Source organism: Mobula hypostoma, chromosome 14, assembly GCF_963921235.1.
Source record: "Mobula hypostoma chromosome 14, sMobHyp1.1, whole genome shotgun sequence".
In the NCBI taxonomy this organism is placed as follows: domain Eukaryota; kingdom Metazoa; phylum Chordata; class Chondrichthyes; order Myliobatiformes; family Myliobatidae; genus Mobula; species Mobula hypostoma.
The window spans coordinates 46,893,147-46,909,413 of NC_086110.1; the positions used below are offsets into that span (position 1 = coordinate 46,893,147).

Below are 16,267 nucleotides of genomic sequence, written 5' to 3' on the forward strand. Positions count from 1 at the left end.
GCAGGAGTGTCTCCATCTGCTCAGGCAATTCATGGCATACAGAATGAAGAATGGAATATGTTTATGCAATTTTTTTTATATATGGGATACCAAAGCAGGGTCTTGGTCCAAAGTAAGGAAGGTCCAAGATGAATGGAGGTCAGGTACTAAACACACACACACACAATTCACATTCCCCTCCATCTTGATCACCTCTCTTCAGTCACCCCTTCCTTGTCTCTTAAGCCCCTTTTCATCACCTTTCTCTTCACCCCCCCCCCCACTGGCCAGCTGTTAATGTTTGCATTTTCTAACAAAGTTGGGCACTCTTCGCTGTTGTTACCCTCTTTAGGGTCACTCCTTAATTGCCTCCATTCTCCCCAGTTATGCCACTCAAAGCCTGTGATCTAGCCAAGACACACTGAACCTCTCTGATAACTCCAGGAGAATCTTTAGCTGCTCTTCAATTCCAACTCATTTTCAGAAGACTGCAGCCTCCCGCTGCTCTGCAGGAAGGTTAGTGGGTCTCAGCACATTATTTAACAGCTCCTGCAGATGGATTCTTATTGCAGGAGTGGAAGCATTTCAGCTGGTCACCATCACTCAAGGATGTACAATGACCTCAGGTTTACAGTGCTCCTTTTTAATTCAGTGGGTCTCTATCAGCTGCATTTTTAAACCAATTAGGGAGACTGAATACAATGAGAGTGTAAAAACAGCATGGGAGACATCTGAAGCCTTCTGAACTGCAGATTATATAATCCTTATTAAAACAATCTACAAGGAAAGATTCAGCAATACTTTTATCAAGAGAAAATGGATTGGATAAAATTTCTCAATTGACAAACAAACCTTCCAGCATTCTGTACCATAAGTTTAGTATTTGTTTAACCAATTGAAACTTTAACATGACTAAGAATTTAAGTCCTATATATAATTTTAAAACACCTGTCTTGTATTTAGAGTGAAAGAATGCTTTGGGAATTTTAAGAATAATTTTAAGTTTCCCATGTCAACATTGCAATATATAACACCACACTTGCCCATAATAAATATTTCATAGCCATTAGTACAAGTTTTATTTTCAGAATTTCCGCCACCTGAATGCTTTCAGAACAACTCCATACAAGTTCTGTAAACCATCAGTTCCCAAAATGAATTGTTAAAAAGATGCAACGCCACACTGGTTGCTCACCTAGATCAGACTTAACATAAATTCATTAATCCTTTTTGTTAAATTCATTATCTTCTCCCAAACAAGTGATTTCACATTTCTAGAGTAAAATTGGAACACAAACATTAAGACCTAGTAGTAGTGTTAGAATGCTTATTGGTTATTCTATCATTAGTATTAGAGCTGATGAACATTCTGAGAACAGGACTTCAAAAAAGGCCCCAAATAAATTAAAACGAGTACATGAAATTTCAGCTAAAATGCTTTCAGCAGAGACCTGATGGCTTTCAGCTCCGCAACTTGCGCAAGCGTGTGCAAATATATATCAAAAAATGGAAACTGTTCAGCTGATCGTTGGAAACTGCCCATTTGTACTCCAAGATGAAGTCCAGTCATGGGGTGATTCAGCACACAGAAAACAACCCTTTCAGTTCAACAAGCCTGCAATAATCAAGTCCCTGTTCCCACAATAATTCCATTTCATTCTCCCCACATTCCCATCAACTCTACTTGAATCTGCTACTTACAAACACATGACAGTAATTTAGTAGCCAATTAATTTATCCACATATTACAGACCAACTTAGTTTTAAACCGACATTCAATCATTGGTTTCTCAGTTTTTATTTATACAATTGTTTACATCAGAAATTCTCAATAGATGATTTAAGACTTCGATATACAAATGTCTGATTTCATAACTTAAGAAAATTTATCAACTGTTAATATTATTAAAAGTTTACAATCTGTTGGAAAAATATTGGTTCTTAACTCACCTTGACTATCAAGATCTTTTATTTCCCTTTTGTTTAAACATTTAATAACCAAATACTCCCAGTCCAGTGTTCCCAGATCCCAATCACAGATGTATACAGTCTCAGTTTCTAACTTAAATAGGCCTACGCCAAAGACTGTGAAATACCTTCTGCTCTTTGGCCATCTACATCAGGCATAGCTGGCTTGACTTCTTCTGTTCCACCACTCAACACAGCAGAAGACACTGGAGAATATTGTTCACTCAGCATCTCAGTTTTTGTTTCTAATCCCGGACTGTGCAAAGTGGTTTCCACTGACAGGATATGTTCCAGTTCAACATCCAGACTGTTCTTGGGTGGAATTATAATTTCTTTCTTGGGGAGGATAAAATCAAGCAGTTCTAGTATAACGCCTTTATTAATGGAACCAATGGAGCCATATTTATGAATCTGAGTGGGAGGAACACCTGTCCAAAAACAAAAGGAAATTCAATTACATAACATGAAGGATACCATAGAAAACCATAGAAACTACAGCACAGAAACAGGCCTTTTGGCCCTTCTCGGCTGTGCGGAACCATTTTCTGCCTAGTCCCACTGACCTGCACACGGAGCATATCCCTCCATACACCTTCCATCCATGTATCTGTCCAATTTATTCTTAAATGTTAAAAAAAGAACCTGCATTTACCACCTCGTCTGGCAGCTCATTCCATACTCCCACCACTCTCTGTGTGAAGAAGCCCCCCCTAATGTTCCCTTTAAACTTTCCCCCCTCACCCTAAACCCATGTCCTCTGGTTTTTTTTCTCCCCTTGCCTCAGTGGAAAAAGCCTGCTTGCATTCACTCTATCTATACCCATCATAATCTTATATACCTCTATCAAATCTCCCCTCATTCTTTTACGCTCCAGGGAATAAAGTCCCAACCTATTCAACCTTTCTCTGTAACTGCGTTTCTCAAGTCCCAGCAACATCCTTGTAAACCTTCTCTGCACTCTTTCAACCTTATTTATATCCTTCCTGTAATTTGGTGACCAAAACTGAACACAATACTCCAGATTCAGCCTCACCAATGCCTTATACAACCTCATCATAACATTCCAGCTCTTATACTCAATACTTTGATTAACAAAGGCTAATGTACCAAAAGCTCTCTTTACGACCCTATCTACCTGTGACGCCACTTTTAGGGAATTTTGTATCTGTATTCCCAGATCCCTCTGTTCCACTGCACTCCTCAATGCCTTACCATTAACCCTGTATGTTCTATGTTGGTTTGTCCTTCCAACGTGCAATACCTCACACTTGTCAGTATTAAACTCCATCTGCCATTTTTTAGCCCATTTTTCCAGCTGGTCCAAGTCCCTCTGCAGGCTCTGAAAACCTTCCTCACTGTCTACTACACCTCCAATCTTGGTATCATCAGCAAACTTGCTGATCCAATTTACCACATTATCATCCAGATCATTGATATAGATGACAAATAACAATGGACCGAGCACTGATCCCTGTGGCACACCACTAGTCACAGGCCTCCAGTCAGAGGAGCAATTCTCTACCACCACTCTCTGGCTTCTTCCATCGAGTCAATGTCTAATCCAATTTACCACCTCTTCATGTATACCTAGCAACTGAATTTTCCTAACCTCCCATGCAGGACCTTGTCAAAGGCCTTACTGAAGTCCATGTAGACAATATCCACTGCCTTCCCTTCATCCACTTTCCTGGTAACCTCCTCGGAAAACTCCAATAGATTGGTCAAACATGACCTACCATGCACAAAGCCATGTTGACTCTCCCTAATAAGTCCCAGTCTATCCAAATGCTTGTAGTTTCTGTCTCTTAGTACTCCCTCCAATAACTTACCTACTACCGACGTTAAACTTACTGGCCTATAATTTCCCGGATTACTTTTCGATCCTTTTTTAAACAACGGAACAACATGAGCCACTCTCCAATCCTCCGGCACCTCACCTGTAGACAGCGACATTTTAAATATTTCTGCCAGGGCCCCTGCAATTTCAACACTAGTCTCCTTCAAGGTCCGAGGGAACACCCTGTCAGGTCCCGGGGATTTATCCACTTTAATTTTCCTCAAGACAGCAAGGACCTCCTCCTTTTCGATCTGTACAGTTTCCATGATCTCACTACTTGTTTCCCTTAATTCCACAGACTTCATGCCAATTTCCTTAGTAAACACAGACGCAAAAAACCTATTTAAGATCTCCCCCATTTCCTTTGGTTCCGCACATAGCCGACCACTCTGATCTTCAAGAGGACCAATTTTATCCCTTACAATCCTCTTGCTCTTAATATACCTGTAAAAGCTCTACACATTTGTCAACCTGGTAGGATTGTGATCCAAGTAGATTGATGTTATTGACAATGAACATAAATGGGAGTATTATACAAAGTACAATTATGACAGTGATCTCTGCTGTGTCGCACAGAACAAGCAGCAGCTGCAAAAGGAGAGAATGCAAAACCAAAAGACCCAAATCAGTAACCACAGCCACTGCTTATGCTTGCCAACACTGCATCAGCATACTGTATGTGAATCCTGGATTGGCCTCTACAGCCACCTGAGGATCCACCAATAGACAACCCCTCAGGAGAACATCACACTCCACTCATGATCAGACTACTACATACCAAGTATCTGTGCTAGTTGTGCTGGTGGAAAAAGCACTTGTAAACATCGATTCAAGTAGGGAACCAGATCTTCGGTGAATGTAACACAGAACTGGACAAACAGTTCCTGCTCTTTCACACTGAAAGCAGTTTCCTCAGCTCGGTGAAAAGCAAGAATTAGCTTTGTAACCTATACAAAAAAAAAATTAGAAAACATTTTTTTTTGGCCAGCTACTTACACTTAACATGATGTTATTGTTTCCTCCAGATCAATCACTGTTATTACAAACAGAGTATATCACACAGCATAAGTACGCAATTCCTTCTCCCCACTACACCAAAGTGTTTTGAAGGTCACTATTACAGTACAATATATACTAACTTTAAGGAATTCATTCCCAAGGATCAAGTCATCCTACAATTACTACCCTGAAGGACACTTTGGAATCATTTTTGGTAACAAAATGCTGGCATTTCAAGTAACTCCCATATTCCAAGCCAAATAAAACATGTGGGATTATTCTACCAGAGCAACACAAGATGCTGGAGGAATTCAGCAAGCCAGGCAGCATCTATGGAAATGAATAAACAGTCGACGTTTCAGGCTGAGACCCTTTAGCAGGACTGGAAAGGAAGGGGGATGATGCCAGAATGAAAAGTTGTGGGGAGGATTGCTAGAAGGTGACAGGTGAAGCCAGGTGGGTAGGAAAGGTAAAGGGCTAGAGAAGAAAGAATCTGATAGGAAAGGAGAAAAGGACCCTGATGGAAGTGACAGGCAGGTGAGAAAAGGCAAGAAGCCAGAGTGGGCAACAGAAGAAGGGAAGAAATGTTTTATTTACCAGGAGATCACGCCAGCAGGTTGGATACTACCCAGACGGAATACAACGTGTCGCTCCTCCACCCTGAGGGTGGCCTCATTTTGGCATGAGAGGTGGCCATGGGCTGATATGTCAGAACTGGAACAGAATGGGAATTAAAATGTTTGGCCTCCGGGAAGTTCTGCTTTTGGCAGATAGAGTGAAGGTGCTCGATGAAGCAGTCCCCCACTTTAGGATAGGTCTCACCAATGCAGATGAGGCCGCATCGAGAGCACCGGATACAAAAGACGACCCAGCAGATTCGCAATTCTGCAGTGGAAGTGCTGCCTCACCTGGAAGGACTGTTTGCGACTCTGAATGGAGGTAAGAGAGGACGCAAGTGTAGCACTTTGGTCACTAGCAGGGATATTAGTGGGGAGGGATGAATGGAAGAGGGAATCATGGAGGTAGCATTCCCTGTGGAAAGCAAAGGGGGGGGGAAGAGGAGGAGGTACAGGTATGTTTGGCGGTAGAATCCCTTTGAAGACGGGGAAAGTTGTAAAGAATGGTGTGTTGGATGTGGAAGCTCATGGGGTGGTAGGCAAGGCTGAGAGGAACTCTATCCCTGTCAAGGAAGAGGAAAGATGAGGTGAGCGCCAATGTTCGGGAACAACAGTTGAGAAATGGAAACCCTGTTCTTTGATGAATGAGGACATCTCTGATGGCCTGGAAAGGAAAGCCACATCCTTGGATAGATGCAGCAGAGACAGAGGAACTGAGAGAAGTGAATAGCAATTTTACAGGAGACAGGGTGGGAAGATGTATAGTCAAGATAACCATGGCAGTCAGTAAGCTTATAAAAAATGTTGGTCAACAGTTTTTCTCCAGAGATGGAGACAGAGAAATTGAGGGAGGAAGATATCAGAAATGGACCAAGTGATTTTAAGGGCAGGGTGGAAGTTGGAGGCAAAGTTGCTGAAGTTGATGAACTCAGCATGGGTGCATGAAGCAGCACCAATGCAGTCGTCAATGTAGCAGAGGAAGAATTGGGGAGTATTACCGGGGTAGGCTTGCAATATGGATGGTTCTACATAGTCAACGGGAAGGCAGGAATAGCTAGGGCCCACGCAAGTGCCCATGGCTACCCCTGAGTTTGGAGGAAGTGGGAGGAGCTGTGAGCAGCTGCCAAATAGAGGAGGGAGGTGATGGAGGGGAACTGGTTGGATCATGGACAGAATAATTCTTATAGAATAGATTGTCAATGAAAATTTAATTTAGAATGTTAAAAATGTTAAAGTAGGTAAGAATCGAGAATTGGATCAGGTAAAAATTTAAGTAAATATGAAACACATTGAAGTTCTCCAAATTGCAATAAACTCAAAATAGCTAGACAACATACATTCAGTGACCACTTTATTAATTGTATCTGCTCGTTAATGCAAATATCTAATTAGCCAATTATGTGGCAGCAATTTAATGTATTAAAGCAGGCAGATATGGTCAGGAGGTTCAGTTGTTGTTCAGACCAAACATCAGAATGGGGAAGAAATGTTATCTGAGTGACTCTGACTGTGGAATGACTGTTGGTGCCAGACAGGGTGATTTCGTATCTCAGAAATTGCTGATTTCCTGGGATTTTCACACATGCCAGTCAACTAAAGTTTACAGAGAAAGGTGCGAAAGGCAAAAAAACATCCAGTGAGTGGCAGTTCTGTGGGTAAAAACACCTTGTCAACGAGGGATGTCAGAGGAATGGCCAGATTGGTTCAAGCTGAGAAGAAAGTGACAGTAACTCGAAGAACTGCACGCTACAGCAGTGAGTGCAGAAGAGCATCTCTGAATGCACAACACGTTGAATCGAAGTAGATGGGCAACAGCAAGCAAAAAAAAACAAGTATACCCTCAATGGCCAGTTTATTAGGCATCTCCTGAGGATATATTAAAAGATAATGAAAGGAAGCAAACTGTTTAGCTGATCCTGAAAAGAAAGTCATACCTGAAAGCTCTAACAGAGAGTTGGAAGTTCTCCTATGTGTACAGAACTCGAGTACTGCAGTGGAAAGGGTTTGAATGTTGTTAAAAAGCAGATACTTCTAGATGGCCATGTCAAGTGGTGAAATTGAATATTGATTCTACATTACTTAGAGATATCCAGGGAAGACATTTGGAATAATAATGAAACTTCTCAGATAAGTTCCAAAAGCTCAGTGGAAACATTATTTTACTTATTTAAAAAAGAAAACAAATTTGCTTCTGCTCAGGTTCCATTATTAGGCAAGTAATAGTGTTCTGCAGTACATTTACCACCAAGTTTTCTGGAAGGTTTTGTCATTGCCCAAGACTTTGCTGTTTACACTCCAAAATATCCTGCACTAAATCTTGCTCATACATCCCCGATCACATATTTAGTTCTATTTCTTCAACTACCAGGCTCAAAATTCCAGAATTTTCCTCATATATTCTGTCCTCTTCTTACTAGCCATCTTTCTTAACCAAATTTTGAATCATCCCAGTAATATCACCATCTTTGATTTGGATATTTGATAATGGTATCTCTGATTTTTGCCCCAGAACAATGATGCACAATAGGATTTGACAATTTCATATACAAGGAAAAACAAGATTAAATTAAAACTTGAGAGACAAAAGAGATGGCTAATGAGAAGAGTAAACTACGATTTTAATTAAACTAAATTGCAACAGAACATTTGTGTCCCTAAGCTTATTCATCAGCACCTTATCTAAAGATATTTTTGTCTTAGCATTTATCTAACTTCCTTGCAGTAGCAATGGAATACCTTCACAAGAGCATCTTCCAAGCACATCGCTACTTCCTGTGCAAGTGCCAGGGGACAGCAGAGTCGAAGATCATTAAAAGCCGCCAAATTGTTATTTAGAAAACATGCCAGTGGAGGGAAATCTAGAAGTACCATTGGAGGCTGCAGAGTTCCAGGCTGCTCAGTTGGCAGAGTCATAGGGATAGTACTCCCCAACATTGATGGGGGAGAAATTAAGGTATACAAATTCATGTCTTCTTGAAACTTCTCCACAGCTTCTTGAACTGCTTTCTCAAAAGTATTCATAGCAACTTTCTGAAACATAGGGGCAAGCTGCCCACGAAAATCTGCTCCGACTCGACTGAAAGAAAGTCCAAAGTACATACATTGACCTAGCAATGAATCTAAGCGGCTACCAACTCCTTTCTGAAGGTCCAATTCCAGGGTTCCTAGGAACTCAGAAACCTTTTGCACTACCCAGCCATGGAAAATGGCACTTTCATTCACAGTGTGATTGCTGGAAAGTAGCAATGGATCTTCATCTGAGAAAATGGCACGATACTGAGTGATGATGTCAAACAGATGAACTCGGCAAGCTTCAATTGTCTTAGTTATGTGGAAATAAGGATCACTATCTGATATGGAGCCAAGCATGGATTTCAACCAGGCATCTCGTGCTTGAAGAAACTTTATTCTTAATTCTGCTTCAGTGAAAACATCCATTCTCCTCAAATAGCCTATGATTCGGAGGCAAGCTGGCAGTTGGATATTGGTGCGTAGCTGCTGGATGAGTTGGTTTAACATCAACTGTGCAGAGGAACGGACTTCATTCACTATTCCCTGTGAGAGAAATGCCATTTAAAAATTTTTTTAAACAGTCCATCTTTTAAAAAAAACTTATTTACATTAGCTTATTTGAAACAATAATCAAGATGAACAGAAACGACTCAAATACTCAAGAGTTGTTAAAAAAAAAACTCAAACTTCCCAAGGACTAGTTGGGCACTACAGTGGAACACTGGATCAACCTTGATCCCAGATCCTGTGTGAAGTTACTTCCAGGTGCCTTGGTTTCCATAAGACCATAAGACAAAGGAGCAGAAGTCGGCCATTCGGCCCATTGAGTCTGCGCCGCCATTTTATCATGAGCTGATCCATTCTCCCATCTAGTCCCACTCTCCCACCTTTTCACCATAACCTTTGATGCCTTGGCTACTCAGATATCTATCAATCTCTGTCTTAAATACACTCAATGACTTGGCCTCCACTGCCGCCCATGGCAACAGATTCCATAGATTCACCAGCCTCTGGCTGAAAAAATTTCTTCACATCTCTGTTCTGAATGGGCATCCTTCAATCCTTAAGTCATGCCCTCTCATACTAGACTCCCCCATCATGGGAAACAACTTTGCCACATCCACTCTGTCCATGCCTTTCAACATTCAAAATGTTTCTATGAGGTCCCCCCTCATTCTTCTAAACTCCAAGGAATACAGTCCAAGAGTGGACAAACGTTCCTCATATGTTAACCCTCTTATTCCCAGAATCTTCTCTGTACCTTCTCCAATGTCAGCACATCCTTTCTTAAATAAGGAGACCAAAACTGCCCACAGTACTCCAAGTGAGGTCTTACCAGCGCCTTATAGAGCCTCAACATCACATCCCTGCACCTATACTCTATTCCTCTAGAAATGAATGCCAACATTGCATTCGCCTTCTTCACTACTGACTCAACCTGGAGGTTAACCTCAAGGGTATCCCGCACGAGGACTCCCAAGTCCCGTTGCATCTCAGAACTTTGAATTCTCTCCCCATTTAAATAATAGTCTGCCCGTTTATTTCTTCTGCCAAAGTGCATAACCATACACTTTCCAACATTGTATTTCATTTGCCACTTCTTTGCCCATTCTCCCAATCTATCCAAGTCTCTCTGCAGACTCTGTTTCCTCAGCACTACCGGCCCCTCCATCTATCTTTGTATCATCAGCAAACTTAGCCACAAAGCCATCAATTCCATAATCCAAATCGTTGATGTACAACGTAAAAAGAAGCGGCCCCAACACAGACCCCTGTGGAACACCACTGGTAACCAGCAGCCAACCAGAATAAGATCCCTTTATTCCCATTCTCTGTTTCCTGCCAATCAGCCAATGCTCTATCCACGTATGTAACTTTCCTGTAATTCCATGGGCTCTTATCTTGTTAAGCAGCCTCATGTGTTGCACTTTGTCAAAGGCCTTCTGAAAATCCAAATATACAACATACACTGCATCTCCCTTGTCTAGCCTACTTGTAATTTCCTCAAAAGATAGTAATAGGTTTGTCAGGCAGGATTTTCCTTTAAGAAAACCATGCTGAGTTCGGCTTATCTTGTCATATGCCTCCAACAACTTCCCAATTACCGATGTCAAGCTAACAGGTCTATAATTTCCTTTTTGCTTCCTTGCCCCCTTCTTAAATAGTGGAGTGATATTTGCAATCTTCCAGTCCTCCGGAACCATGCCAGAATCTATCGACTTCTGAAGGATCATCGCTAATGCCTCCGCAATCTCCACAGCTACTTCCTTCAGAACACGAGGGTGCATTCCATCTGATCTGGGAGATTTATCTACCCTTAGACTATTCAGCTTCCTGAGTACTTTCTCTGTCGTAATTGTGACTGCACACACTTCTCTTCCCTGCCACCCTTGAGTTTCCTCCCACACCCCAGAGATGTACGGAATGGTAGGCTAAATGATCACTGCGAACTGCCACTATGTTAGTGGGTGAGCAAAGAATCTGGGGGAGCTGTTGGGAGCATGGAGAGAATAAAAGAGGATTTGTGTAGAATTGGGGTAAATAAAAAGTTGAGTTGGGAAAGACGCAGTGGGCTAAAGGATTTGTTTAAGTGCTATGTGACTTTGTGACTCTTTAAAAAGCTACTTTCCAAATAGTTGTTTTGTTGTGTTACACACACACACTTTTTCCAAATAAGCTTACTTTCACTTGGTCTTAACTACTCAATTGCATCTATTTCAAGTCTCATTAAGCAATTCTAAAACCCCACAGGTTAGTACCTGTATGACGGGTATAGAAGAGTATTTCTTCTCCAATCTCTTCACGTAGGAGGCTAACTCAAGAGCTTCCTCGTAGTAGCAGTTCCTAACGCAGGTGTCCATGAGCTGCGGTATCTCCAGGATTTCGAGGATCTCAGTGTGGCGATTAAGGGTCAGACTGTTCATCCTTCTGCTGGCGCCAGTTTCCTCTGTCTCCTTGATGAACTGCTTGCATTTCTCGCTCAGCGCAGGCAACTTGTCTAGGACAGAGGAGACGTGTTTTTCCACCAGCCCGAAGTCCCGGTAGATCTCCTTGGTGCATTCTGCCGTTTTAATAAAGGTTTTATAATTGCAAAAGGCCAATTCTTGAGTCTGCTGAAGGATCTGGGCCCGCTCCTCCGCCAGCCGTTCGGGTTCACGGTTCAGCTTGTCCACTCCGTACGAGCTGAGTTCGGACAGGTACAACGTGAAATCGGGGTTCTCTCTCCAATTCTCCGGAAAAGAGTCCCTGAAAATAGAAGCAAGAATACTCTCATCTTCCACGTCAATCCCAAGCGCAGCCATCTTGGTGGCCGGCATGACTTCCGGTTTCAATAACGCAACTTTATCAACAGCCATGCAGACAGGCGTCTGACAGCTGGAGCCGAGGTTCCAGTTGCTAGGCAACGGCAATGCCGCCCAGTTCAAGAAACCTTCACAGCTTGCAAATCTATTGATATTTAGGTCTAGAGGTCTTGCTAAGCGACTTCACGGAGGTTTGAGAAACAACTCCCGAAGAACTTTAAATCAAATTGTGTTTTTAAAAATTCGTTTAGTTTAGTAATATGTAGTAATTAATGTTCAATTGGCACACATGAAGATGATAAACGTTATTATCATTTACAAATATACCAGTACCCTACGAAGGATTTCCATGCAACACACATCAAAGTTGCTGGTGAACGCAGCAGGCCAGGCAGCATCTCTAGGAAGAGGTGCAGTCGACGTTTCGGGCCGAGACCCTTCGTCAGGACTAACTGAAGGAAGAGCTAGTAAGAGATTTGAAAGTGGAGGGGGGAGGGGGATATCCAAAATGAGTCAAAATGTGGTTGAAAAGTTGAAGAGCCAAAGAAATTACAGATGGGGAGCAGTGAGAGAAGGCTCTTCAACTTTTCGACCACATTTTGACTCATTTTGGATCTCCCCCTCCCCCTCCCACTTTCAAATCTCTTACTAGCTCTTCCTTCAGTTAGTCCTGACGAAGGGTCTCGGCCCGAAACGTCGACTGCACCTCTTCCTAGAGATGCTGCCTGGCCTGCTGCGTTCACCAGCAACTTTGATGTGTGTAGCTTGAATTTCCAGCATCTGCAGAATTCCTAGTGTTTAAGGATTTCCATGCATTGCTTTGGTCAACTCAATGAGAATATTCACATTTACAGGTAATTCTGAATATCATTAAGCTTTTAATGTTGGGGCAGAGGAATATACGTTGTTTTACTTATTAAGAATCATTAGTAATCATATACAAAACTAGATTTCAGTCTGTTTGAACTGCATCTTATATTAACACTGCAAAAGTCTCCAGTTTGTTTTTAGAAATATTATGTAATGAGTGGCAATTGAAATTACAGGTGTGACTATATCAGTTAAATCACTATCCATTAGCTTGACGGCTGCCTTAAACAGACTTCATTCACTTGACATAATAGATTTGATTTAATATAATTGATACTTAGAACTAACTATAGAATTTACACAGATTACTTTTGAAGCAAAGTACGACAAAGAAAATGGAACCCTTTGGGTATAATGAAGTATAAAGGGAGAAATCAGTTGGCATGTCATAAATCTGTTCAATACTGTGTTGGAGCTGGACCTTTGCTGGTAGCAGAATGTTACACCTGGAAAAGCACAAACATAAGAAGCTCTGCGGATGCTGGAAACCCAAAGCAACACACACAAGATGTCGCAGGAATTCAGCAGGTCAGGCCAGCATCTGTAGAAAAGAGTAAACAGTTGATGATTCAGGCCGAGACCTTCCTTCAGAACCCTTCTTCCGAAGAAGGCTCTCAGACTGAAACGTTGCCTGTTTACTTTTTTCTATAGATGCTGCCTGGCCTGCTCAGTTCCTCCATCATTTTGTGTGTATTACCTGGAAGAGAATGATGTACTTTATATGGTATACAATATATAACAGAAAGGATAATAAAAGTAGTGCTAATATAACACCAGAGTTAAATGATAGATTAAAAGAATATAAAGATAAAAGAAAATAGAAGCAGGAGGAGACTAACTGGCCCACCATTGCCATGGCTGATTTTCCCAGGACTCAGTTCCTCTTCTGTGCTAGTTCCATGTGTCTTTCAATACACCAAACTTTCAAAAAAGTACAGTATATATATTTATCTCCTTCAATTACCTGCATTAATCTAGCCCTCACAATCCTTTGAGCTGGAGAATTCCCGAAAATCACATCTTTTGTGCCCTTAAACTTCAGTTTTACTACCACATCGACTCAGGTGTTGGGCAAATGGACTTCAGCAGACATCCCACCTCTCCCAGAAATTCCGGGAGTCTCCCTGATAGTGGCTCCCCGACACCTGGAAATTATATACAATATCCCGGAAATAGATTTTTTTGAGCGGGAGGGGGAGAGTGAGCATCCTGATTGGACTCTCTTCGTGCTAAGAGTGGTCCCCAACCACCGGGCCGCGAGGAAACAATATGATTTGGCGATATGAAATGATATGAGTCAGCTGCACCTTTCCTCATTCCCTGTCACGCACTGTTGAACCTTAACGCACACGAGGTCATCAGTGACTCAAGACGTGCAAAGGAATGGGTCCGTGAGTCATTTGTGAATGTCCCCGGTGAATCATCCATGTCAGCGCGGGAAAAAGATCAACTCCTTGAGCTTGCAAATGATGGTGGGCTGAAAAGTATGCTTGACATAACTTCTCTGCTGGCATTCTGGATCAAAGTCAGGGCTGAATATCCTGAGATAGCTACGAAAGCACTGAAAACGTTGCTTCCATTTCCAACATATCTCTGCGAAGCGGAGTTTTCCGCAATGAATGCAACGAAAACTAAACTGCGGAATAGACTGGACAAAAGGAACCCCCTTCGAGTATCGCTGTCTCCCATCACCCCTCGATGGGACCGTGTTGTTGCAGGAAAACAAGCCCAGAGCTCCCACTGATTCAGCGATATTGGTGTGTTGCAATGATTTTATATGTTCATACGAGGAAAATATGCGCTGTGTGTTTAATATCCAAACATTACTTAAAATGTTATGATGCTATTGACTTATAAGTGACTTATAATTCAGTGGTCCCCAACCTCCAGGCTGCAAAGAATACAGCACTGGCCAGAACGCACCCAGCACATCTTTAAGAAAAAAAGCCAAAATAAACAAGCAAATTAATTAGGTGCTGCCGGCACGTAAACGTTGGCCCAGATCAGAGATGATTGCCGATTGCGTCGTCTCTGATTTGGACCGACATATACGTGCCGGGCGGCACCTAATCAATTAGCTTGTTTATTTCGGCTTTTTTCTTAAAGATGTGCTGGATGTGTTCTGGCTACCGCTGTACTGCTGCATTCTTCGCGGCTCAGAGGTTTGGGACCACTGTTATAATTGACTTATCACTACATTCATGCGAGGAAAATATGTGCTGTGTGTTTAATATTAAATTCGTTAGATAAACCCCTTTAGAAATGAAATTGAGTGTATCAGCCACTTGCAAGTGACTTATAGTTGACTTATCACCTATATTCCGGGTGCGTTTAACACCTACCCCACCCCCCGGGTCGGCCGGTCCGCAAGAATATTGTCAATATTAAACCGGTCCGCGGTGCAAAAAAGGTTGGGGACCCCTGATTTAAACTAGCTGGCTAGCTGCCAAGGAGCTACGCTATTGATGTCCTACGTGATGAGGCCAAACTCCCTGTAGACTTGCTTAAAGTTGTAATAGAATAAACACGATAATATAATACAATATAAGTACATATTTTAATGTCACATTTGCTGCATATACCCAACTTGGTTTACAGATTTGACAAAATCACTAAACAAAGTATTACATACCCCCTTGGAGGTTGATGGGGGGCGGGGCGGGGGTGCTACCTCCCTGAAATGAGTTTTTGCAGGGTGGGATGTCTGACTTCAATTTTAATGTTTCCTAATCGTTAACTGTGCCCTCTCATTTGAGACTCTCCAACTAATGGAAACATCTCAGCAGCTATCATGTCAATGCCCCTGAGGATCTTATATTTTTATGCCTGATTATGCTCTTTAGAATGTATATCTACTTTATTTTTTTTTACAAAGTAGGATTTAATAGGACACCATTCTCCTATGACAACAGCCTTCTGAACTGTTTCCAATGTTAAGGGGACCAAAATTGCACGAAGTGCGTCAGGTGTGTCCTCATGAACACCCTGTTCTATTTTAATCTTTATTCCTTCTAGCAATAAGGATCAATATCTATTGCTTTCTTTATTAATTGTTGTGTCTGTTTGCTAAAATTTTGTGTTTTACACATACGAACACTTAGATCCTTCAATATGGCAGGAGAAAAGAGTTGTGAGGGAAAATATATTAGCCTTGATTGAATGGCAGAACAGACTCAATGGGCCCAATGGCCGATCTCTGCTCCAAGTATCTGGTCTTATGACCTCATAATTCATCTGCAACACCTCTTTATTTAGGTAATAGTCTGCCTTTTGACTCATCTAAGTGAAGCGTGCAATTGTATATTTTCCCAGATGTTGTCCTATCTATTCTCAACTTGAGCAACTTCTGATCTGTCTCTTCTCCAACTCCTTAATATAAGTAATGGTATATAACTAAATGCTAAGAAATGTTCTTTGAGTCATTCCACTAGTTACATCTTTCCAGTCTGAAAAATAGCTGCTTATTCCAATTCTCCATGTGATAGCATGCTTACACATTCCCCCCAATAAGATAAACCCTTAACTTGTGCAAAAGGCTTTTATATGACATTTTGTGAAATACCTTCTGCAAATCCAAATATTGTACACTACATTTACAAGTTGCCGCTTTATTGACTCTATTTCTTATTATCCTAAAAAAGATCCTGAGCAAGTTTGTCAATCATTATTTTCCTTTCATGAAC

The 16,267-nt window shown here is 41.7% G+C and overlaps 1 protein-coding gene across 1 annotated transcript; it reads right to left on the minus strand.

The window, feature by feature from the left end:
- Positions 1-919: 919 nt before the first annotated feature.
- cog8 (component of oligomeric golgi complex 8) lies at positions 920-11,729 on the minus strand. The gene is made up of 4 exons (XM_063067484.1): positions 11,172-11,729; positions 8,137-8,955; positions 4,563-4,731; positions 920-2,375 (listed from the first exon to the last, which is right to left on the minus strand). Exons 1-4 carry the CDS (start codon positions 11,727-11,729, stop codon positions 2,053-2,055), a joined length of 1,869 nt encoding a protein of 622 aa, XP_062923554.1. The 3' UTR covers positions 920-2,052.
- Positions 11,730-16,267: the final 4,538 nt, after the last annotated feature.